Source organism: Peromyscus maniculatus, chromosome 4 (assembly GCF_049852395.1).
Source record: "Peromyscus maniculatus bairdii isolate BWxNUB_F1_BW_parent chromosome 4, HU_Pman_BW_mat_3.1, whole genome shotgun sequence".
Taxonomy (NCBI): domain Eukaryota; kingdom Metazoa; phylum Chordata; class Mammalia; order Rodentia; family Cricetidae; genus Peromyscus; species Peromyscus maniculatus.
The window spans coordinates 53,908,334-53,931,482 of NC_134855.1; the positions used below are offsets into that span (position 1 = coordinate 53,908,334).

At 45.9% G+C, this 23,149-nt stretch overlaps 1 protein-coding gene across 4 annotated transcripts in view; it reads right to left on the reverse strand.

The window, feature by feature from the left end:
• Positions 1-23,149, reverse strand: part of Pde11a (phosphodiesterase 11A) — a 364,881-nt gene that overhangs the window by 40,526 nt on the left and 301,206 nt on the right. For 3 of the 4 annotated variants that reach the window (XM_006972471.4, XM_042275494.2, XM_076569730.1), the window contains exons 16-18: positions 12,076-12,153; positions 10,367-10,430; positions 3,996-4,070 (exon numbers count right to left, since the gene is read on the reverse strand). In XM_006972471.4, coding sequence (XP_006972533.2) covers positions 3,996-4,070; positions 10,367-10,430; positions 12,076-12,153 — 217 coding nt within the window. Of the gene's footprint in view, positions 1-393; positions 824-3,995; positions 4,071-10,366; positions 10,431-12,075; positions 12,154-23,149 lie in introns of those variants that run through there. The other variant, XR_013050535.1, reaches the window with a different exon arrangement.

Here is a 23,149-nt window from a genome sequence, read left to right on the forward strand (position 1 = left end):
GTCGGGGGGAGGGGGTCTCCTGGCCTTGACCTCCCCAATCTTCCAGATTGAGGACCCTTGGCTTAGGTCTCCGAGACCCTTGAGGCTTTTTTTGATCAGTCACGAGCCCAATGTCCTCTCTGTTTACAGTAAGCACTTTGTCTTTGTCAAGCAGTGTTCTTTTTTTGATCTCCCGTCCTAACTTCCTAACTCCCTCTCTGACCTGTCCCTGAGACATTACAGTGGCCAGGACTTTTTTGTTTGTTTTTCCTCTCCCTCCGTGTCTCTCTAAGTTCTTTTTTTAAAAACGCGCTGCCGGCGTCTCTTTCTGGTAACCTGAGCCCAATCGGTAGGGGGTTAGAGCCCCTGGAGACCCGCTAAGAGCAACTGGCCAGAGATGTAGGTGTTCCCTACCTTCGCTGCTTTGTCCCGCCTTTCTCGTAGGCGACCGGCAATTGGGGAGGAAGCAGGAACTCATCCTCCGCTGTTTGGGGGCCGCTGCAGGAGCCGCCGGTCCCTCCGGCGCTGTCGGGGGGGTTGTAACACTCGGGGCGGGGTGACTCGGCGTCCATGGGTGACGCCGCCCCCTAGTCACCTTTCCCATATTGGGCCGGAGCCGGTCGTGGCACATCGCTGTGGGTCGCCGGCCAGGGGGCGGTCCCTCGCCGACCCCATCCCCGGCCCCGCCTGCGTGTCCCTGCCACATCCCGTGTCCGCCTGCGCCGCCGCTGCCGACTGTGCCGCTCGGCCGCCCATCGCGCTATCCACCGCCCCTCCGAGCGAGCGGCTGTGGGGCGTTGCCGGGACCAAGGCCGCCTGCGCCGCCGCTGGCTCCCCGCCGCCCGGGTCCGGCTGGTCGCCGGCCCCGCCCCTGGCCCCGCCTGTGTCGCCGCGGGCCTCCGCCGCCCGGGTCCCGGCCAGCCGCGCCGGGGGCCGCCGCGCGCGCGCGCGCGCGCGCGCGCGCGCCGCCGGAGGGCAGGTCCGAGCCCGAGTAGGCGCGGGTGCGGCCGTTGGCGGCGGGGCCACTCTGCTTGGTGCCCATGTCCGCACCGCCCCGGGCCTCCGCGATCAGATTCCCCTGGTCTGCACCAGCTCCAAGTCCGCTGTTAGGCGCCACGCGGAAAACCACGGCCCGGCGGGGCGGACTCCTCCGCCCGCACGGGAGACATGGACAGCCGGGGAGAGCGGGGAGTGAGGGGAGCCCCCCCCAGCGCCGTCCCGGACCCCCGCGACCGCGCCGCGGCCGCGCGGACGGGAGGAGGCGCGGGGAGCTCCGGCACCCGCCGCCGCCACCGCCATCACCGCTGACGGCCTGCGGGGACTGGGCAGGGGGCGTCCCGGCGCCCTAGCTTCCCGGCAGCCCTGCCTGCGCGTTTCCTTTTCCCGCACCCGCCTGCAAGCCTGCCCGCGCGCCCGCCTGCGCCGGAGCAGCGGCCCGCGGGGAGAGGAAAAGACTTGCTGGTGTGGGGTTAGGGAGGAACAGGGAGTGGGAGGGATCCGCCGATCTGGCTTCCTCGGCTCCGGGATTCGGCGAGCGCTGCTGCCGCCGGGGGGCTGAGGGGAAGAGAAACGGCTTAACCCATGGGGGAGGTTCTGTTGTCAGGAGTCTCCACATGGCAATGTATGGGACCTGGTCCGGGTGGCCATGGGGACTGGAAGCAAAAACTTTTTTTTTTTCCACCTGTGAAATAAGACTGAGGTTAAAGGTTTCCTGACGAGGCCATCCTACATCCATTTTAACCCAATCGGCCTCGCAAAGAGTGATCTATTTTTTTTTTTTTCTTGATTACGACTCCTTTGTTGTTGGCTCGTGTCTTTCTTTACGTCTGACCAGTGTTTAAGCATGAGGCTCAAGGGGGTGATGACAGTCTGTCCTATGGCTGTTTTTAAGAGGAGAACGGTTAAACAGAAAACAAAAAAAAACGACAGACCAATATAAATAAGACTAAAACTCGCTGCGCGGCTTCGGTTCCAAACCGAAAGCAAAACCAGAAAAACCGTGCCCCCAGAGGGGTCTTCAGACCGTGCCACAGAGGGCACTTCAGATGAACCGTGGAACGTCTTCCAGGTTCCCAGATTCCCCTAGGACGTCTCCCAGGGTTCAGTGGCGAAGTCCAGACCCGTCGGTCCCCCCTTTCAGATCCACTGACACAGACAGATTATCAGACGCAGGCGCGGAGACAAACAAACAACATTTAACACTCAGACAAACAGACAACCCTCAGACTGGACAGGGATGACATAAATCAAGGCCGGCCGGCTTACCTCCTGATGGTGGGTCGGTGGTCCCAGGGAGGGGTCTCAATCCCCGTACGGGCCACCAAATGAAAGACCCCCGGCTGAGATCTTTCTCCGGGAGAGACCCCAAACCCAAGGAACACACCGAAACCACAGATCAGATGCAAAAGCAAGAGGGTTTATTTAGACCAGGTACCTGGGGCGAAGTCTCTTGGAGGACTTGCGCGCTTTCCTAGGGCAAGGGGGACTTTTTATGGGATCCCAGGGGCAGAGGCGCGGTTACAGAAGCGAGAAGCATAGTTACAGGGTCCCTATTGGTTGTTTCAAAGAAGGCCAGGGTGAACTTGGGGTCATATGTGTGTGGCTGATTTGGCCTTGTCCAGGCCAGCTGCTTATTCCTCAAGGCCAGGGGCCCGCCATAAAATATCAACTGTCTTACTCCCAAGGCTGCTGACCACAGTTATCTCTCTCAAGGCTGGCCATAGCTATCTCTGTCAAGGCCGGGTAGCTGGCTATGGCTGTGAACTCCTGTTTTTCTGATTCCTGCAGAATGGCGTTTCTAAGGCCAAGTTATTGGGGGGGGCATAACATCGGCCCAACGCCCCATATCCTCATAATGGAGCGGGGGTCTTTCAAGCTGAGCCTATAATTTACCTCCTCCCCTTCATTTAATTAAGTGACCCGTGCTGCTGCATTGTAAACTCTTCAAAACCAGTTTTTAGAGGGGGAAAAAAAAGCCTTTATTTTAATGTAGATATCACAGGGAGAAATTTGGGTTACAGGTTTTACAAATGAACTCTACTTTTCGAAGCCAAACTTGCTATGGCCACCGGAAAGAATAAAGGGTGTTTTGATTCCCATCTAAACACACACTGCTTTGAAAACGAAGATGGCTGGTGGGTGATTCAAGCTGTGTGGTCCTCTGGATCTACAGGAAATCGACTCACAGAGGAGTCAACCTCAGAAAGACTGTGATGTCAACCAAGAGGAGCTGGTCGAGGTAGGAAAGGGCCCTGCTGTCCTCTCTGGTGTTTGACTGTCAATCAGCGAAGTGGGCTGTGTGGACATGCAAAGAGCTCGCCAGTACCTCCAGAGACTTGGTGGACTGGAATCCTCCAAAGGAGACATTGACAACGGACACACACTTTGTGCTTCATTAAGCCGACTGTGCGCTGCACTGCCAGGCTTTACGATACTTTGCCCACTCCAAGAGTGACCAGAGAGGGTGTTTTAGCTGCTCACTAGCAATGAAGAGGCTGGCCCTTCCCTGAGGGTGGTGACCAAGGCTGCTATATCTAGAAGGCAGGAAAAACACCACCAGCTTATCATCAGCCTTCTCAGATAAGGAGTGTATGAGGCGATCCAACATGAATAGCGTGCCAACTACCCCAGAACCTGGATTCCCCACGGTTCAGTTAGAAAACAAGACAAAACAAAACAAAACAAAAAAATAGTTTGAAATAATTTGCTTTGGGGAGTTTGCAAGTTTGGAACTGAAAAAATAAGACCCAGCTAGCTCCTTGAGGCTGGACAGCTTGGCTTTTAATTCTCTGCTGTTGTTTATGTTCTAAAGTGGGGATTCATGAAATGCTAGCGTGTCCCGCTGTGGGTGCTTGGGAAATACTGGCCAAGTAGCCCAGCAGTCTCAGTGAGAATCTCTGGAGCACCGTGGTTAGCGTTCTTGTTGAGTTAAAGCTTCAAGCTTTCAGGACCCCTCCTCAGCCTTTCCCACTTCAAGCTGTGGTTTGGAGTTACTGTGATAGCAAAAGGGAGCTCACCGAGGGAGTGAGTTTGAGTTCGGACCTCTCCCGATCTCCTTGTTCAAAGAACTCGCTGGTTACAAGTTCAGCCACCTGAAATACAGAAGCGTTTAAAATTATTTGTCATGTTGTACACCGTGAGACTCAGAAGCTACCTCTGGCTTATGTGCATGGAAATTATCTTAGTTTGAAGAGCATGGTCTCAGGCTGCCTGAGTCTGGTACTGAAAGCACCAGTTTATTACGGTAGGCCCCCGTTGTTAGACTTACTCCTCGGCTCGCACTGGTGTGTAAGGACCACATGCTAACTGATGGCCCCACTTCAGCTCCATTATACCCATAATGCAATGGCTGCTCCATGCCCACTCACAGGCACCTGAATGTCCCCCACCTTCACCCATGAGCATGGGTGATCCACAGTCACATTAAAAAGGCTTTTTTTCCCCTAGTCCCTCAGTTTGTGGTTCTCAGGATCATTACGGAAGGAGAATTGATAGAACAGACAAGCGCCAAGTGGGTATTTCTAAGGACACTAAGGTGTGCATTGAGTGAGTCTCTGAATGCACTGACAGGGATTTTATAGTACATTGGAAGACTTGAAGGGAAAGTTCCAGACAGTGGACAGCAAGAAGCCTGGCTCCCCAAACTGCTTTTTCTCCATTTTAGTGCTCTTACAAAAGAGGAGAATCTTATGCCCCCAAAAAGTGAGATGGCTTAATTTGGTCAGGGGCATGGAAACAAGATAATTTTTCCAAATCAGATCTGTTGTCATAGGTCTGTAATTATAGCTACTCAGGATTCCGAGGCAAAGTCTGTCTGGTTAGAGTGAGTTCAAAGATACCCTGTGGAACTTAGTGAGAACATGCCCCAAACAGTAAAAAGAGCATGCTCAATGTGCATAAGTTTCCAGTGCTACAAAAAAACAAAAAAAACAAAAAAAAAAAGATAGTTTATTTATATGTACCTGAAGAGATGCATAATAAAATGTAAAGACAAAAATCAAACTTATACATGTACATATATACACACCATATATACACACAGTAAAGATGAGAATAGCAATATTAAAAGACTCAAATATCCAGTGAGGTTAAATTTCTAACATTTCTGGTAAAAAGTGTGGGTCCCATTCAAGAATTCAGCTGCATGGAAGTACTAGGAAGTGACTCAGAAATCCACCTCCCGTGTCTCCCGCACTACAGGTTCTGGACCTGGGTTCTCCCCTCTCCAGCCCCAACCACTACCTTTGATTTCCATACTCTGGACACCCCTCCCCCCACCCCCCACCTGGCTTTTCTCCTTTCGTCTCATTAACCAGCTTCCAGGACCCGCCCTCCCTCAACTGCCTCTGAAGCTGTGTCTTTTGCTTTCACATAAATACACACAAGGCACCCAGGCAGGAACCCTGTGTCCTCCTCGGAAAGCAAAGACACTAATGGGAACTCTTGATCTTCCTTTCCTAGAGTAGCCCTGCCCACCCCACTCTGTGCTCCTCACAGTTTAACCTCAACCCTGGCTTCTTTGTACTTAAAAACCCCATCAGGATCATCAAGTGGCTCCTGATTGGATTTTTCATTAGAGAAGGAAGCTGAGATGCTAATCCATCTGTGGGGAGCGGGAGGGGCCGCTGAGGAAACCCACATACTTCAAGTCATGTTCCTGGGGAAAGATGAGTGGAAAAACCCCAGTTAAGGTGCATTCTGAAAAGGATTTTTTTAAAAAATAAAACAGACATTGAGGAAGTTAGCACGAATTTACATAATCTCTGAATGACTGGCACCGGCAATCCCAGCACTTGAGAAGCTGAGGCAGGAGGATTGTCCTGACTTCAAGGTCAGCCTGAGCTATAAGATTCTATCTAAACACGTTTTGAAGGGCTTAGTGATTAAGAGAGACTGTTCTTCCAGAGGACAGAAGTTCAAATCCCAGAACCCACATGGTGGCTGACCACTGTCTGTAGTAGCTCCAGTTCAAGGGGATTCAAAGCCCTCTCTGGCCTCTGGGCACCATGCACTCATACAATACACAGACTCACCTGTAGGAGGAACATTCACACATATAAAATAAAATTAATAAAATTAATCTTAATTAAGATAAAACTATATATGTAACATATGAATATAAATATATGCATAAATGCATATATTTACATTTTGATTTTAAGTGTGTGCGTGTGTGTAATCATGTTTACATGTGTTGGCATAAGTGCATGTAAGGATGTATGTGCTCATGTGTGAAAGTACACATAGAGGCCAAAAGCGGCCTCCTGCCTCTCCCTGGTCTTTCTCTAAGTCTACCTTCCCACACGATGGGCAGAGGTGTTGGAAGGTGTTAGTCAACTATACAAGTCCTTTATGTGACCTTTGGTGACTTCTACTGTGTCACACTGAAACTGACAACGGCTCAAATGGAGGAGAACTGTCCAGTCTCCACCAGACTGCCTCGTGAGAGGAAACAATCCCGTTTGTGTCACGGAGCTGAAATTCAGAATGTATTTGTTATTGTAGCAAAGCCTAGCTTAATCCTGACATAGGAAAGAATTGGTATTAAAGCAAGGTGCTGATGGTTAAAAAGGGCAGGGGGATAAATGCAAGAGAGGGAGGGAGGAAGAGAGAGAGAGAGAGAGAGAGAGAGAGAGAGAGAGAGAGAGAGAGAGAGAGAGAGAGAGAGAGAGAGCTTAAAACATATATCAGCTTGGTGGCCAGGTGTCAGACAGACAGGAAGGAGGCTGTACATGTCAGTCTCTTATCTTATGCAAATTTGTGCAGTTATCACTGAGAGAGAGTAAGCACTGTTCCTAAGGAATGTCTAATTTTGGGAGAAGTGATTGGAAAACAAAATGCTAACAGCATACAATGGTGTTCCCCCAGGCATTCTAGAGATGAGCTCAGAAAGGATTAGCAGGTTTATAATGAGGGATGAAAGGGAACAGAAAAATCCAGGCTTGTAGGGATGGAGATGAAGCTACTTCTTAATTCCAAACTAGAAATATTAAAATTAAGGTGTGCTTTAGGTGAAAAATATTAATTAAGAATCAGCCTGGAAATAAGGACCTAATTAATGGTATGGCCAGCATACTTATGAATAAAATATCTGGAAGAATTAGGTGACTTTCAGCAAATTCTTTTTAAAAATAAATTTAAATGATTTTTTAAAAATTGTGTGTGTGTGTGTGTGTGTATGTATGTATGTGTGTGTGTGTAGGTGCGTGCATGCGTGCGTGCGTGTTTGCCTCACTGCCTGTGGCGCTCAGAGGACAGCTCGCAGGAGTTGGTTCTCTCTTTGCACCGTCCTTACAGGCCTGGGGAATGGAACTCGGGTTACCAGGGCTTGCCATCAGTCACCTTTACCTGCTGATCCATCTGACCCAGCACATTTTTCCAAACAGACAAAATGGCTCGGAAGGAAGAGAACTACATCGTTCTCTCATGAAAGCTGTGAGACCTCGGGTCCTCAACTGAGAGAAACAGATTTCTTATATTTGCCTATTCCTGAATGCCAGAAAGCAAAAACAATCTAAGATGTTCATCTAGAGAAGAACCACGGTATTTTTGTTTTTTGTTGAATGCTTATGAGCACTTTCGTGCTTAAGAAACCACAAGCCTGTGACTATGTGAAACGAGCCTGTAACCTTCTTCAGGTGGGAAGTAGGCTGAGGCAGCTGCCTAACCTCCAGATCACAGGAGACAGTGGGAAAGGAATCATTTTCCTAGGGAGCTAAAAAGCCATGGAAGGAAAGCTAGTGAGTGGGCAAGCCTCCCACAGGGAGCCCGGCTCACTGCTGGTGGAGACTTCATGGTGAATGCCTGGAGGGCTTGGGATCTCCATGGACCATTGGCTGCGAATGTCCTTTATCTCTTCTTGCTGACTGGGAGTGTTGTAGTGGTATTCTGTGTGTGGAGATGGCTGTCTGATGCTGTATTTTGGGCACGTGCAGGTCCTTAAGTTATACCCAGACCTGTGGTAGGGAAGGTACATATCATCTGGAGATTCTAGACTGTGAGCCTGGCACCCTGACGGATGGATGGCCCACCTGATTTACCTTCCCTGGGGAGAGAATGGGTATGCTTTGTAAGGACAGTGAGTGACATTTCTGGTGATTTTAAGGGCAAACTATGCTAGATACATTCTCACAAACTGGTTCTGACTTTCTGCTCACTGGACACAGGCATGGATTGTACTTTTTGGTGGAATAGGGTCATGTGACAAGTCTGGACCAGGGGATTGTTGAAGGTATTTAATTTCTACTGTCAGGCCATCAGCTCAATCCAGAATGTGCCGAATGCTATGAGTGAGGCCTCCTGAAAAACTTTCAACTCCTTTAAACGTGAGATTGTTGTTGTTGTTGCTGTAACTTCATGGCGGCTTCTTGGACATGAGCTTTGCAAGTGCCCCTGTCATGGCGCAGGGTCAAAAGGTTGGACCTGTTTGAACGATGGTGTTTAAAAATGCAGATGGTTCCAGCCTGTGGAGAAAAACTTGGCCCTTTATGAGTGAGGGTGGTCTCTAATCTGCTGGGATCTATTTTAAGTTTTTTAGTTTATAAGTCTTCTCCTCAGAAATCTGCGCCATCTCCGCAAATCAAGGCAGTGCCAAACCCTTCCCCTGCCGATGTGAGCCCTTCTCCAGCCCCACCCATGGCCTCGGCCGCCCCACCCATGGCCTCGGCAGCCCCACGGCCTTCCTTCTCCTCTTGCATTCCTGTCCATGTTTCCTGGAGGTCTTAGGTCTTCCGAGTCTGTGTCTTGTTCATTCTTTAGAACCCAAGGAATTCTGGATCATGCTCAACCCCCTCATCTCTCCACCACCAGAACAAGTTCCGAATCCAAACACAAAGGTCACATCCGGTGTGAGCTTGTACACTTTGGCTACTTTTTTCATTCAAATTTCTGGCTTAGGAACAGTTGCCTTCCCAGGGTGAAGGTCACCAATGACTGTTTCTGCTGAAGCAGCTGATTGGTGATGGACTTCTGGTCTGAAAAGTTATTGTGTTTGACGTGACGGCAGTGATCCTCAAGTAGCCCAGGGGGAGAAGAGCAAGTCTATGTTTATTTCACCAGCGGCCATCTACAGAAGACCGTGGGCCACTTGTCCTTTCTAAGGCCCGTCCTTCCCATTTGTGAAATGCAGGTAATAACCAAGTTAATTTCTTAAAACTCCAAAATATCATTCCAAACTCCGTGGCTAAGATAAGAGGAAGTTATTCTTGTATAGTTCTTGGGGACCATGGTTCTACATCAGGGTGATGGGCAGAAGCCCAGGGGTTGGTGGTGTGCTCCTTTGAAGACTCCATCTGTCCTCATCCCTTTTCAGTGTTTGGCAGCGATCAGCACTTCTTGGGGTGTAGACATTATCATTTCAGTGCGTGTCTGACCCTCACATCGCCTTCCCTTCTGAATACCGAGCTCTCTCACAAGGACATTTGTGACTGGAGTTGGGACCTACGTGGATAGTCCAGGCTCTTCTCCCTCAGCAAATTCTTACTGACATCTACTCTCGCATGTGGAAAACTGTCCTTTTCTTATCAGGTAGTGGTTAATGGCTTCTGGGATCATGATGTGATATCTTTGTGTTGTGGTTACTCAGTCTATGTGCTGACTACCTACCATACATTAAGTGAAACATCATGTACAAACCAGCCATTTATTAATACATGAATAGACCTTATTTTCCCCAAAAACCTCATCTTAGGGTCCCATGGTCTCCATAATAGGTGTCTCAGGAAGCTTAGTTGTTGCAAGCTAGTCCCGCACTCAGGAGGCTGAGGCAGGAGCATCACCTGAGGCAAAAAATTTGAGAGCAGAGTAGAGACTATACAGTTATTCCACCTCAAGAAAAAGTAAAATAAAATTAAAGAGGGGGAGACCTAAAGAGCTATTAACCCCTCAAAGATCTTGGTAATCAAGTAATTAGGGAACTACTTCATTCAAAACTACTATTGTTTAAAAATAATGCTTGGGTGCATTGAGAAACTGTGAAATAACTATTAGTCTTGATAAAAATTAAATGGGATACAGCACACTTGGGTTATAGAGCTCTCTGATACTTAAATAGTACTTGAAAACAAAACGGAATTTCACTTTTCCTGTTTTCTTTTTCATGCGTGATTAAACAGGATCTTGTGCTAAAACATGACTACTTATTCAAAATCAGTATTGTGACTCTTTGCCTTAAGGATGGTCAAAGCCTTATTCAGATTTAACACATCACAAAAATCTTGCAGCCAGAAACAGCCTTGTTCATGGAAGCACAGGAAGAAAAGCTGTGAGGTTAGCAGGCTGCGGCTCCGTGCCAGGCCGGTACCTATGCAAAGACTCTGTTCTCAGTGCTCAGCACCCCCATCCCCCTCAGTCCCTCCTCTGCTGAGCTCTGCCATTAATCACCACTTGCCTGTCTGGAGATCTCCCACGGTTTGGTCACGGCTCCAAGGTCACAGGCCGTCATTAACATCGATCTGAAAAACAGAACGGAGCAGCCTGAATAATCCTCTGCCGCATTCCTAAACAAACTCACCCTAGATCCATAAATAAATAAAATGGAACCGGGGTCAGCCCACATCTTCTTCCCTCAACAAGGGGCCACGCTGTTGAAAGCCGCCCTGTTCTGCCTCTCCCATGCAATGCAGCCACCACTGTCTGGAAGACAAAGGCCCCTCACATCCTCACTGTCACCCTTTTGTTTAGTCTGCGGCAAATCCAGGAAAGCAGGACGGTCCTCTCTCTATACCGGAGTCAAGCAGGCTCTGTTAAAATAGTGTGCAATGAGGACACACACACACAACACACACACACACACACACACACACACACACACACACACACACACACACCCCGCTTAACTAGGAGAAAGGTGATCAGTATATAACATCGTGTGGCCGATGAATATGCTTACTGACTTAACACTGTTGACAGAGGACAGAAATCCACACCAAAGAGATGAGGTGCATGCTGTGTAGGGAGTTCTTTTATGTTCACAGCTCCACAGAGCCAAGATTTATCAGAGGAAGCCACACTGTGTCACCTGGGTTACTACCTGGTGGTCACCATGTTCTAGTCACATTCTCAAAACAAAAGAAAACAAACAAACAAAAAAGCCAAACAGCCATACCCAACTAAGGCTCTCCTTAATCTTGCATGCGTAAAACACAGGCAAAACATGAATCAGGGTTTCCAGGGGGCAGATTTAACTAGGATTCACACTGAACCATGGAAACACCGGAAATAACTCCAATCATCGATAGAGTATTACCAGATACGGTGGGAGGGGGAAGGGGAAGGTATAGCTTTGTATCCAGTCTGCTGTGTTTCAGCTAACACTCAAAGTGCATGGAGAGTCAATAGCCCAGGACGCAGCCAGGCGGTGCCCCGACTGGCTGCTCTTGGAAGAAAGGGCGTGTTGGGAAAGGTCAGAGGGCAGTCCTGCTGCCAACTGGAGTTTAAAACCCTGCTGGATCTCAACGTTTTGGAAACGTATCTGCTGCCCAGATGGCAGAGCAGGATTGGAGTGGGCAGAGTCCCAGCTAACAATGGGTCGTTCACGGTGAGCCAGGCAGCACCAGCATAGGCCACCACCCCCTTGGAGCGGTATCCAAACACCCCCATGCTAAGCTCTCGCAAAGGGAGACAACTGGGTCTATTGTTGGGCTCTGATCCTCTGTAGCGAGCATCTGGCAATACTTGCTTTTCACTGGCTTTTGTACTGAGTGCTTTCCTAACTAAAGGACTAGCCGCTGGCTAACAGAACCTGCACTGTGGCCTCAGAGGTAGACCCTATTATTCTTATTTACAGACAAAAGCATGAAGAGATGAAGTAACTGTCTCAAGGTGAATAAAGGGGTCGGGATTCCGTGTTTATCACAAAGCTACCAGACTGCTCAGCTTACTCTAAGGGTTCTCACTTCAGGTTCTGTGAGACAGCAGGGAGCCTGCCTGTGGGTAACGCACAGTGGTGTCTCCTGCACAGGAAATAATCTCCGTGAGATTGCCCACTTGGATGCACTTGGGATAACTCCTTAGGTTCTATTCAGTTGATGTACACAGAAAAAGCGTGACTAAACACCCAATGGTGGAGAATCCACACAAACGCATGGTTTTTCTTACCGAAACACGTCACGGTGGCTTTTGATGTTCCAATCGTAGTCTCCTTTACTGACAAGCTCGAAGAATTCAGTTCTCCTTCTGCAGGAAAATCAAATGAAGAAAGAGGAGAAAATGCTGGAATGAAATTTCTCAGTATATGGAGTGACATAAACACATTTATGGGGAAAATCTAAGACCACCTGAACTCAGTAACTTAATATTTGAAATCATGAGGCTAAAGCACTATCAAAATAAATCACTTGAAAATGTTGAGACATCAAGAGAAAGCTGCAATCATTTCTAAGTGTATTTACAACAAAGGACACTATAGATCCATAAAACAGAAAACAATGTGGTCAGGACTGTGTTGTGAAGCCCTCACAAATCTGAAAGTCAGAGCGGGGAGGCAAGGATAGACGAAAAGCAGGGGCAGTTCCAGAACGTTCTTTCTTCAGTCAGCATGGGGGACTCAAGACAAGATCAACTCTCTGGCAGTACATTCAAGGTAAAGATTTGTTTTCTAGCTCAGAAAAATAACAAATTTACCATCTCAGTGCTTAAATTCATAGGGTACAGGGTGAGGAAGCAGCCACGTCTAAACCGTAGCTCATCTGTCTGTTTGCTTGTGCACCTATAGGAAGTTACTAAAACCTTCTGAGCCTCAATTTCCCAAGGTACAATTTGGCTATCTCATTTGCTAACACACTGACTCACTGGGGGGATTAAATGAGATGACTGGCGTCTATAAGCAAGTAGCACAATGCATAAACATTTTAAGTGTCACACACACACACACACACACACACACACACACGCACGCACGCACGCACGCACGCACGCACGCACTATGCCTATGCCTCTACATCTCCAGATGGATGGAAAGGGCGAAGGAGGTACATCTTAAAGTTTTATATATATATATATATATATATATATATATATATATATATATATATATATATATATATATATATATAAAACCAGGTAAATCATTCCTGGTTTTGAAACTTTCACAACTGGTCATTTTTGTCATGACAAAGAGAGAGAAAAAAGGGTATGGACATCATGAGCATTTTAAGAATCATTTCCCAAGTTTTCACCCTTTTGGCATTTACTGGTCAGAGTACTTTAAAGATCGTGACAAGTCTCTTTTCAAAGTCATCCCACTCCACACCGATCTTAATGTTGCTCATCAACAAGTTCCTTGGTTCGAGCGAAGCTGGCCACCACACAGTTCTCTTGGAAATGACACCTGTGTGGAGATCAGCCTTGAACATCCTGAGAGACAATGAGATAGAAAAGCTTGCTTAAACTTATTTAACTATAGAATCCCATAGAGTGCTGTGCTGACGTTTTAAAGAACACACACTGCGGCCGGGCGTTGGTGGCGCACGCCTTTAATCCCAGCACTCGGGAGGCAGAGGCAGGCGGATCTTTGTGAGTTCGAGGCCAGCCTGGGCTACCAAGTGAGTTCCAGGAAAGGCGCAAAGCTACACAGAGAAACCCTGTCTCGAAAAACCAAAAAAAAAAAAAAAAGAACACACACTGGAAAATACCATCAGGGTGCACCAACCTCGCTGGCCACCAGAGCAGGGTCTTAGAAATAACCCACGGAAGTCTGAGTGGCAAAGACAAGATGCTGAGAACCAGCTCCCCTGGGTCTGGCCTGGGATGCTCAGAGAAGTTGACCAAGTTTGGCTTCCTTGTCCACTGGTGAGAATGAGGAGTCAATTTACCTGAAAGGGAGCCAGCCTGGAAGACAATATGTAGAAAACTTCCCTATTCCACACACAGAGCTTCTGGATCTCTCTCTTCAAGTGGATACAGGACAAGGTTACACTACAGACTGGGATAGACCCTAAGACGCTCCCATAGCAGTGATCAGAGATGGTACCACAGAAAGGAGAAGCAGGCACTTCCCTTCCTCTTGGGCTGGGCAGTTACCTGTAGTCCTCACTCTGCAGTCCTTACTCTGTATAACTCACCATCATTTTCATTTGGCCTGTTTCCTTCCAAAACAGAAAAGGAGGTGGATGAGTGCAAAGATCCCAGGTTTAGACTCACCTTGACCCGGACTGTGACTCGCTAATGTGGTTCCTGGGGCTCGCATTAATGCTGACTGTGACTTGCTACCTGAGACTCCACATTGCTCAGACTCAGAGTCCAGCCTTTTGGGGAAGGATCTGAGGTGAGGTATGCTATATGTTCAGGACTGATGGATCCCCACTACCTTATTGTCGTGGTTAAAATAAAAATGGCACAAACAGTTTATTGCCAGCAGCATACATAGGGGAGCGAAGGGCCAACATACAGACTGAAGCATTTATCCAGCGCTTTCCCATCGCAGAACAGAAATTAGTCTTCTTTCTAATTTTCTGGAGCAGAAAGTTGAGTCCAACAGGCATTTATGAAGTATTTACTCACTTTTATCCTAAGGGTTTACTCAGCCTTATGGACACAAAGCAAGTGCTAGTATTTAAATGTTTTGAAGTTATCTAGGACAACCAATAAAGAAATAGGTGATTCCTCTTTAAATGTGGTGCTGTGGTAATACCAATAATCTTGAGACTAGAGTGAGGTGAGAGAGGCACTCCACAACACTTAAATGGGCGTCGGAAAAGCTCAGTCATGGGAGCTCACATATACACAAAATTAAAAACAAAGTAAATCTTTTTCAACAAAGCTCAAGTCAAAATAAATACTATTTTAATACAGTATTTTTAATACTATATTAATTATATTAATAATATTTAATACTATAATAATACTATTATAAAAATCAAAACAAATTAAAAAAACATGGCAAATAAAATAGCAAAATTCTAAATAAAGATAAGTTCTGGCCCTTCGTTTGTGCAACTCATGACATGACATTTGTCTCACCATAGTCCCACCCTCGATGCAGATGACTCTTGTTGGGCCCTTCCTGAGTTCCTACGGGACTTTTTTCCCTTACTATCCACATGGTCGACCTCAGAAAAAGTTACCTCACTGAGCTTCATTTTTCTGTTCGAAAAGAGTAAGCAGAGTGAGCGCTAGTTTGTGTGTTTGTGGGTGGGTTTCATAAACTTGTTCGTGCAGAACACTCACAGAGTGCTGGTCAAAAGCCAATGCCTCTGAAGGACAGGGTATGGCTCTAGTGCTCATAAGCACCTAACTAGCTCCCACAGCTGTGTGTCAGCTGGGACACAGAAGTCAAGGTTGGAACAACAGCTGGCCCAGCAGATAAGACCATCCTCCCGAGAGCACAGAGAGAGGTACTCAGCATGGAGGATCATGGGAGGCTTTCTGGAAGAGCTTGTCAGTCATCTTCTGGGCCATCATACTCACATGGGGCTCCATTTCAATCTATGAGTTATTTCAAGAAATCACCAGAATGCAAGCTCCTGGAGAACAGAGACCTGGCCTGTTATTCTTTCCTCCTCTGTTGTTTTCAGTGTCTGCACAGTGCCTCACATATAGTAAGAGCTAAATGAATATATGTGACATTGGCAAAGAAATGAAAAAGTATCTCAGAAATCCATTTACATTTTGCAATAGTTCTTCATTCATTGGTTTTATCCAGATGCTAGTCACTGTTCTAGGGCATCATGGCCACCCTGTAGAGCTTTAAGAGCAATTTAAGATTCATTCAGGAAGAGCCCAGTCAGGTTCTTTTAGACTAGACTCTAATGGGCACAAACTGGATAGCGCAGTAAGTTGTATGAAATAAGAGCACAGTAAGTCAGAGCTGGTGTCATAGGGCTGACAGCCCAGCCACAAGGGAGGCTGAAGCAGAAGGACGGTGAGTTCAAGGCCTCCCAAGGGTATACAGGAAGTTCAAGGTCACCTTGGGCAACTTATAGAGGACCTTTCTAAAAAATGTAAAGAAGAGAAGGGCTTGGGATAGAGATCACTGGTAGGAGTTGCCTAGCACATGCAAAGCTCTAGGTTCTGTCTCCAGTACTATGGGGGAGAAGTTCTGTGGAAGGGATGTATCATCTTTGATTCAGAGTGGAGCTGTATTGTGTAAATGGCTAAGTCACTGCAAAAAAAAAAAAATCTCCTTTTACTTTATTTATTTATTTATTTATTTATTTTGGTTTTTCGAGACAGGGTTTCTCTGTGTAGCTTTGCGCCTTTTCTGGAGCTCACTTGGTAGCCCAGGCTGGCCTCGAACTCACAGAGATCCGCCTGGCTCTGCCTCCCGAGTGCTGGGATTAAAGGCGTGCGCCACCACCGCCCGGCTAATTTATTTTTTTATTGTTTGAGAATTTCACAGAAGCATGTGCTTTGACAAAATCCATCCCCACATCCCCCTTCAGTTCTCCCTCTAGCCCTCTCACCACTTTTGAAATCCTCTTTTCAAAACACCAACCTCTGGCCAGCAGGATGGCTCATCAGTTCATGAAACTTGCTGCCTGACCTGGCAAGCTGACTGGGATCCCCGGAACCCACATGGTGGAAGGAGAAAACCAACCCTTGCAAGTTGTCCTCTGACCTTCAGGGCATGCCCTGCCATCTGTTCCCTCCACATCCACTTCAATATGTAAATGTCAAGTGCCCCAGATCTCTGATGTGCAGTTGAGTAGCATCATCCGAACAAATTCTCCAATGATAAAAATGTTAATAACTGGAGTTTCGAGTGAGAAATTCTTAAAATCACTGAAATCAAACTCAGTCATGGGTTTAAAATGGCATTGACAGAGCTAGCTTCCATCATGTTGGGAAGGAAAGGAACATTTGCTATCCCAAAGGATGGTAGATAGAAGAGGGAGATGGAAGGATCCTTTTATAAGACATGAAAATGTAGCATATTAATTCAATGTTTCCTCCATGGTTAAAGTGAGGCTATTTCTTGATAGACTGTATTTCCTCTGTCCCCCTAAGCTTTGGCTATGATCTCTAAAGATAAAAGAAACTACTCCTGCAGATGATAATTTTAGCAAGTTACCCTTGAGAAACTGAGGGCCAGCCTCAGCTGTATGATAGAGCATGTGTCTATAATGCACAAGGCCCTGGATTGGAGACCCTTGGCTTGGTTTTCAGCACCACAAACACACCACAACAGAACAAAACAAAACGCCCAAGTCCCGTCGTTGGTGGAGCCATACACAGCATACAACAGAGAATGAACTTCCTACCTGTAAGATGTCTACCTCCTAAGTTTTGTAAAAACTGTCTTCACTTGTCTCCTTACAAGTTTTCTTTATAAGTGACACGAAATACTGCATATTTTAAGACATCATATAATAATATGAATAATGCATATGTATTTTTTGGCCACCTGCTTTTCAATATTGAATGTTGAGTGAAAATGTATGTTGTTAGATACAATTCTAGGCTATGCCGCCTCATTGGTTATGGTATTACAAGGTATATCATTGTTATCTGTTACGTACACATCCCCGACGATGATTTGTTCCAATATTTTTGCGAATATATATAATGCTCCTATGAATAACATGCATCCATCTTGTGATTTTTTTAATTCTGTGCATTTGCCTGTGTCTGTTTGCTTGTATATTTAAAATGGCTGAGTCATAGAATGATTTCTGTTTGTGGTTTTTTTCTTTTTTCTTTTTGTTTTTTGAGATAGAGTCTTAAGAGCCTAACTTAACATACAGCTTAGGATGACCCTGAACTTTTGATCCTCTGTCTCCATCTTCCTGTGCTGGGATTACAGATGTGCACCACAGTTGGCTGTGTTTGAGTTTTCATTATAGTTACTGACCATGAGAGCGGTTTTTAGAGTTTGAGAGAAATCTGCTATAATTCTTTCATTTGGCAGCGGGGGAAATTCAAGACAAAGGAAAGCGAAGTTATTTCCCCCCAGAGTCCTTGGGTAGTTATGCACCGAATCTAAATAGTTCTAAGTTCTCAGTCTCCCATCTCCAATGTCTAGGGAAGTCTCTATAAATGGTGTGCAGCAGAGTCTCTTGGGACCAGGTAGCCCTTTGTGTTGTGAGTTTACGCTCAGTCTCCGCTGTCAAGCTTCGTGAAAGACGGTGAGATCATAGGCTGCTACCAATCCTGACAGAAGTTTCCATCACCAACGGGATGGAGGATGGAGACTCCAAAGGGGCAGCCGTTATCCTGTGTCAGGTGGTCCACAGCCGCAGGGGCTGTGTTTCTGCCCTCTCTCTTTGTGACAACCATAACAAAGCGGCATGGGAAATTCACTGGGCATTTGGGGGATGAGTTTAATTCCCCCACATAGCTGGTCCCTTCAGCATCTACAGGCATCTGTGCATATAGAGGACACAGTCAATGGCGTGGAGGAAATGGCTTGAGAGAGGAGCGTTTCTAGGAACAAGAGACTTGTTAAAATGAATATTTAAAAATCCACAAAACTATATAACACCCTTGGATCAAGACTTCTTTTTCATGGGGAACTATACCATTAACTTTCAGGCAGATCATTGAGAACCTTGGCTTTCAAGGATGATGCCAAGTGCCCTAGCCAGTGAAAAGCAACTTACTGGAAAATCTCATTTATAATCAGACATGTTTTTATTAGGCTTTTATTCTGCTCTCCTGATATATGTGCCACTCAGAAAAATAGCAGTCTTTAAAAAAGCGTCATTTGAACAGACTACTAAATTTACCCCCAAGAATAATCCCAAAGATTGGCTATCTAGCATCCATCACTGCATTGAGACCCTTCCTTGTTTGTGGTATATCCTCAAGGAATCTTTTAATTACAAAATGAGAAATCATCATTTCTGTGTGCATTTTAAACAGGATTTTTTGTAAATTTACATATTTACAAAATATAGAATGTGTATGTGTATAATATCATACACATATATTATATTCAGTTAATGCCTTTGAATTTTCTGAATTTTTTGAAACCTGTTGTTTCAGTAACAGGCGTAATTATGTGTTCCCTACAGTGTCAACTCCAGAGTCACCAGGTCGGGTCATGAAAATGGACATGAGAGGGTGGGGAGGGTGTGTGGATGGATGTCAGGATGATATCTGTCCTTGCAGTGTTCTCGCAGGAAAACCACATGTGTACAACTCATTTCAAGCGCAGGTCCTTGGGTTGGTGTGATGGCTCCGTGGTTAAGAGCAATCAGATGACATCACCCACATAATAAGCCAGGTGTCCCATAGATGCCTGTAATTCCAGCTCCAAGAGACAAGGCATTGTGGCCTCTGCCCAAACACAGCAGCTGCATACATATTTGCTTATACATACACAGCACACACACACCACGCACATATCATTTGATCAATTTGATCAACCAACTATTACATTTTAAATAAAATAAATCTCTTAAAATGTGGACCCTGAAAAGATTTCTGGACTTTGGCAGAAAAGTCTTAAAAAGGGGACTAGAAAAGTGACAACTTTAATGGTTATAAATAAAGAAAAAAGCTGCTTATTTTATTGTTTTATTTTTGAGTCAGGGGTCTCACTATGTAGCCCACACTGGCCTCAAACTTGAGATTTCCCTGCTCTAGCCTCCCGGGGTTATAGGTGTGTTCCACCACACCTCTGGTATATTTAATTCTTAAGTGAATTTTCTCTTGGGTTTAAACTAGCATTGGCCTGGACAACATTCCAAATGAGATCACATGTTTGATACTGTGGAGTTGTTGATACTGTGAGTAAAATCGGCAAACTACAGCAAGTCAAAGGACTATCATTATTCTAAGGATTGAAAACATCGGAGGATGAGGTAACACAAGATAACCGTTCGATCAAATCATAATCAAAGGCAAAGTAGAACATTGATGGAGCATGCTCCAGTCACTCTCTGCAGTGACTCCAGCTGGAGCTCTGCATGAGGCTGAGTTCCTGTTCCTCTCTACCCCACGGGGATCTGGACCCCTAAGGGTAAGACCCACATTTTATCTACTTACATATTCTCAATGAGTAGCCCACTGCCTGGCATAAAGAAAACATCAAGGGTGGAACTTCCTGATTTCTGTTCCATCATCCTACCACTGGAAAGGGGATATGTATATCAGTTGTCTAAAGACACTTTGAAATATATCAGGAACTACTAAAATCTTTGCCTGTCAACCTACCACAGACCTTCTGACCTAACATTAGAAGAGTTTTCTTGGGATAACTCATCAGGCTCTGTCAAAAATACAAGAATGTTTGAGAGATAATGATGGGTTAAGCTCCATTGGTCACTAATATCTAATTGTTCCAATCCTGTGATTGGCTGAATACAGGCAACTGTCGAAGTTGAAAACACAGAACACAGTGGGTTCTTAATAAACACTCACTGAATGATGAATGAGTGAATATCTCTGTCTGAATAGCAGTAGCAATATTTGTTGAATTCATACCGTATATTTTAATAATTTATCTTGATATTACTGTAATTTTTCAAAGGAAGGTTGAACTATTATTCTAAACAATCTGAAAGCATTTAGTGCATGTGACTGTCATCAGATGCTTTTGAGACATGCTACAGACTGCACCCATTTGGAAGGACAGCGGCAAAGAAAGCAGTCATTTGGACACTTCCCATAATTGCTGATGAAGGGTATTTGTAGGGCACAAGAGGAAGTGGCAATTTTCAATCGGAGGAGTGATCTGATTAATTTCCAGAGCCAATCTAAAAAGCACTGGGCACCCAAGTGGTTGCATAAACGCTGAATTGTTTAGTAATTTCCAGTTTAAATAGTAGTCTGAAGCAATTACTTAACTATTTGTCATGGAGATCTGTAAGAGAATACATGATTTCTAGGTGATTACTCTTTGCAAGCCTAGGCATACCTGTCTGGTAAGATTGGGTGCTTTTAGGGTGGCGTGGTCATAGACAGCAACCCCATCGGTCAGATGGAGAGAAGAATATCTGCCTATAGGTTAATGTGAGAAACCAAAGTCAAAAAGTTAATATTCTGGGAACTCATTAGTCAGGCAGTATTTCAAGTTTAAGGGCCCCAAGAATTAGCTAAAGAGAAGGATGCGTAGCTTTCACTGTGACAGAAGGCGCTCTATAGCTTGCTGAGGGAGAAGAGCCATCAACTCTGTGAGCTCCAATAATGACCAAGCTGGCAAAATGTGCCCATGGGTGCAACAGTGGCGTGGAAGCCATGGAGCTGACCAACCACTCTGGTTGGGATTTCCGGCCTGCTCCACAGAAGGAAGCTCATGCCTGGTAGAGTAAACTTGGCCAAGAACCCATGGGCTAGGGAGGTCCAATGCTCTAGAGGAGAACCCACTCCTATTACTTTGCTAAATGGACATAGAATCACTCTGGGTGGTAGAGTATTGGTTAGGCTGGCACCTCTTGTGTTTGAAACTCAAGCTTATGTACACCAGAGTTAGTGCCGTCACTAATGCCTAAACATCTCAAGGACTGGGCCTTAGCGTCCCTTCATTACTCTTTTTTTTTTTTTTTTTTTTTTTTTTTTTTGGTTTTCCGAGACAGGGTTTCTCTTGTGTAGCTTTGCGCCTTTCCTGGATCTCACTTGGTAGCCCAGGCTGGCCTCGAACTCACAGAGATCCACCTGCCTCTGCCTCCCGAGTGCTGGGATTAAAGGCGTGCGCCACCACCGCCCGGCCCTTCATTACTCTTAAAAGACTAATCAGATCACTATAGAGAGAATGGCAGAAGGATTGAATACATTCTGGAATCCATCTGCTTGTTCAAATGAACATTGGAAACAATTTACTGAAGCTGTCCAGCCTCAGTTTCCCCCTTCATACTATGAAGTTAGCGAGATTGTGTCTAACGGGCTGATGCCATAAAGGCTCTGGGAGTAGAGGCAGCTGATGCCGAGCCTGAGCATCCGAGTTTGATTTCTCAGACCTGCATCGTGGAAGGAGAGAGCTGACTCCAGCATATTGCTCTCTGACCTCCCTGCATGCACCATAGCGTGCATGCACCCACCCAGACACACATGCACACACAAAGGAAATAAAAATGTAGCAGTGCTTTATTTTCAAAAGACTACCTGTCTCCTCCGCCTGTTTCTAGAATAAAATAGGATCTGTGTACGCCCAGCTCCTAAGTAAGCTCTGGGGACATATCACTTGCCGGTTTCATTACTAATTGCCGAAGCGGTAACAGCTCATCTTTGTTGGCTGGAAACAGTACAAATATCACAGGGCATCAGTGACGTATCTGAAGTTTTAACATTTGTGATTGTCGATCTCTCCCTCCCTCTGCCCACCCCAGTGTCATCTTTTATGGTGCGTATTTTATGAAGTTTCTGGCTGAATGATTTCTTTTTTATAAAGTGTTTTAAATTATCAGAGCTCTTTCCTATAGGTAATCTCCGTTGACTGTCACACCAGGCCCCTAGCAAATGGACCTGAGTAAAATGTCCAAACTCATAGTTCTGACAAGAAAACCAGGGCAGAGAAAGGTTAAAGTGAGCGACTCTCTTTAACAGTTGTGAGGTTGGTTCCTGATACAGTAGATTTAATTTCTGTTTGAGCCCGGTGAAACGACTATTTAATTATCAAAGAATTACTAGATGGAGGGCTCGGAACCAGGCACAGGATGTCAATTACAAAACAAATTGATCAGCGAGAGCTGAGTTTTCGTGAGTTGGAAAATCAGATTGAATAACTGATCACCCAGAAGTAGGGTGTGAACCTAGCTATTCACACCAGGGGGTTCGTCTGTTTGTTCTTGTTCTCTGGGTCCTCTCCTCTGCTGTTGTGGCATCTAGGCTCAACGACACCCAAAGCCATTGGAAGTGAAGTCACTAGCTTGTGGCAGCTTTGGTGTCTCCACAATTCTATGTATCTTACAGGTTCCCTTTCTGGATCATGACAGGAATTCCTGCCCCTAAGAACGAGCTGTGAAGCCTTCTCAAAGATGAGATCCACTTCTTGTCCATTTGGCCATCTCTAGAGTGACTTTCTTCTTCCTAGAAAGTTTGACCAATTCCACCATAATTTTTTTCATTTTATTTTATTTTTCTGTGTAGCCCAGCTGGCTTCAAGCTCATGGCAATCAGTCTACGTCAGCTTCCTAAGTGCTGGGATTACAGGACTGACACTATACCTACCTCTACCATGATGTCTGATTTGGGTAGTCACGTCAGAAGAGTCAAGGATAACTAGACCTCTAGAGTCAGTCAAGGGAGCCACCATGTATCCTCTTGACCTTACCGTTCTCCAGCTGTTGCTAGG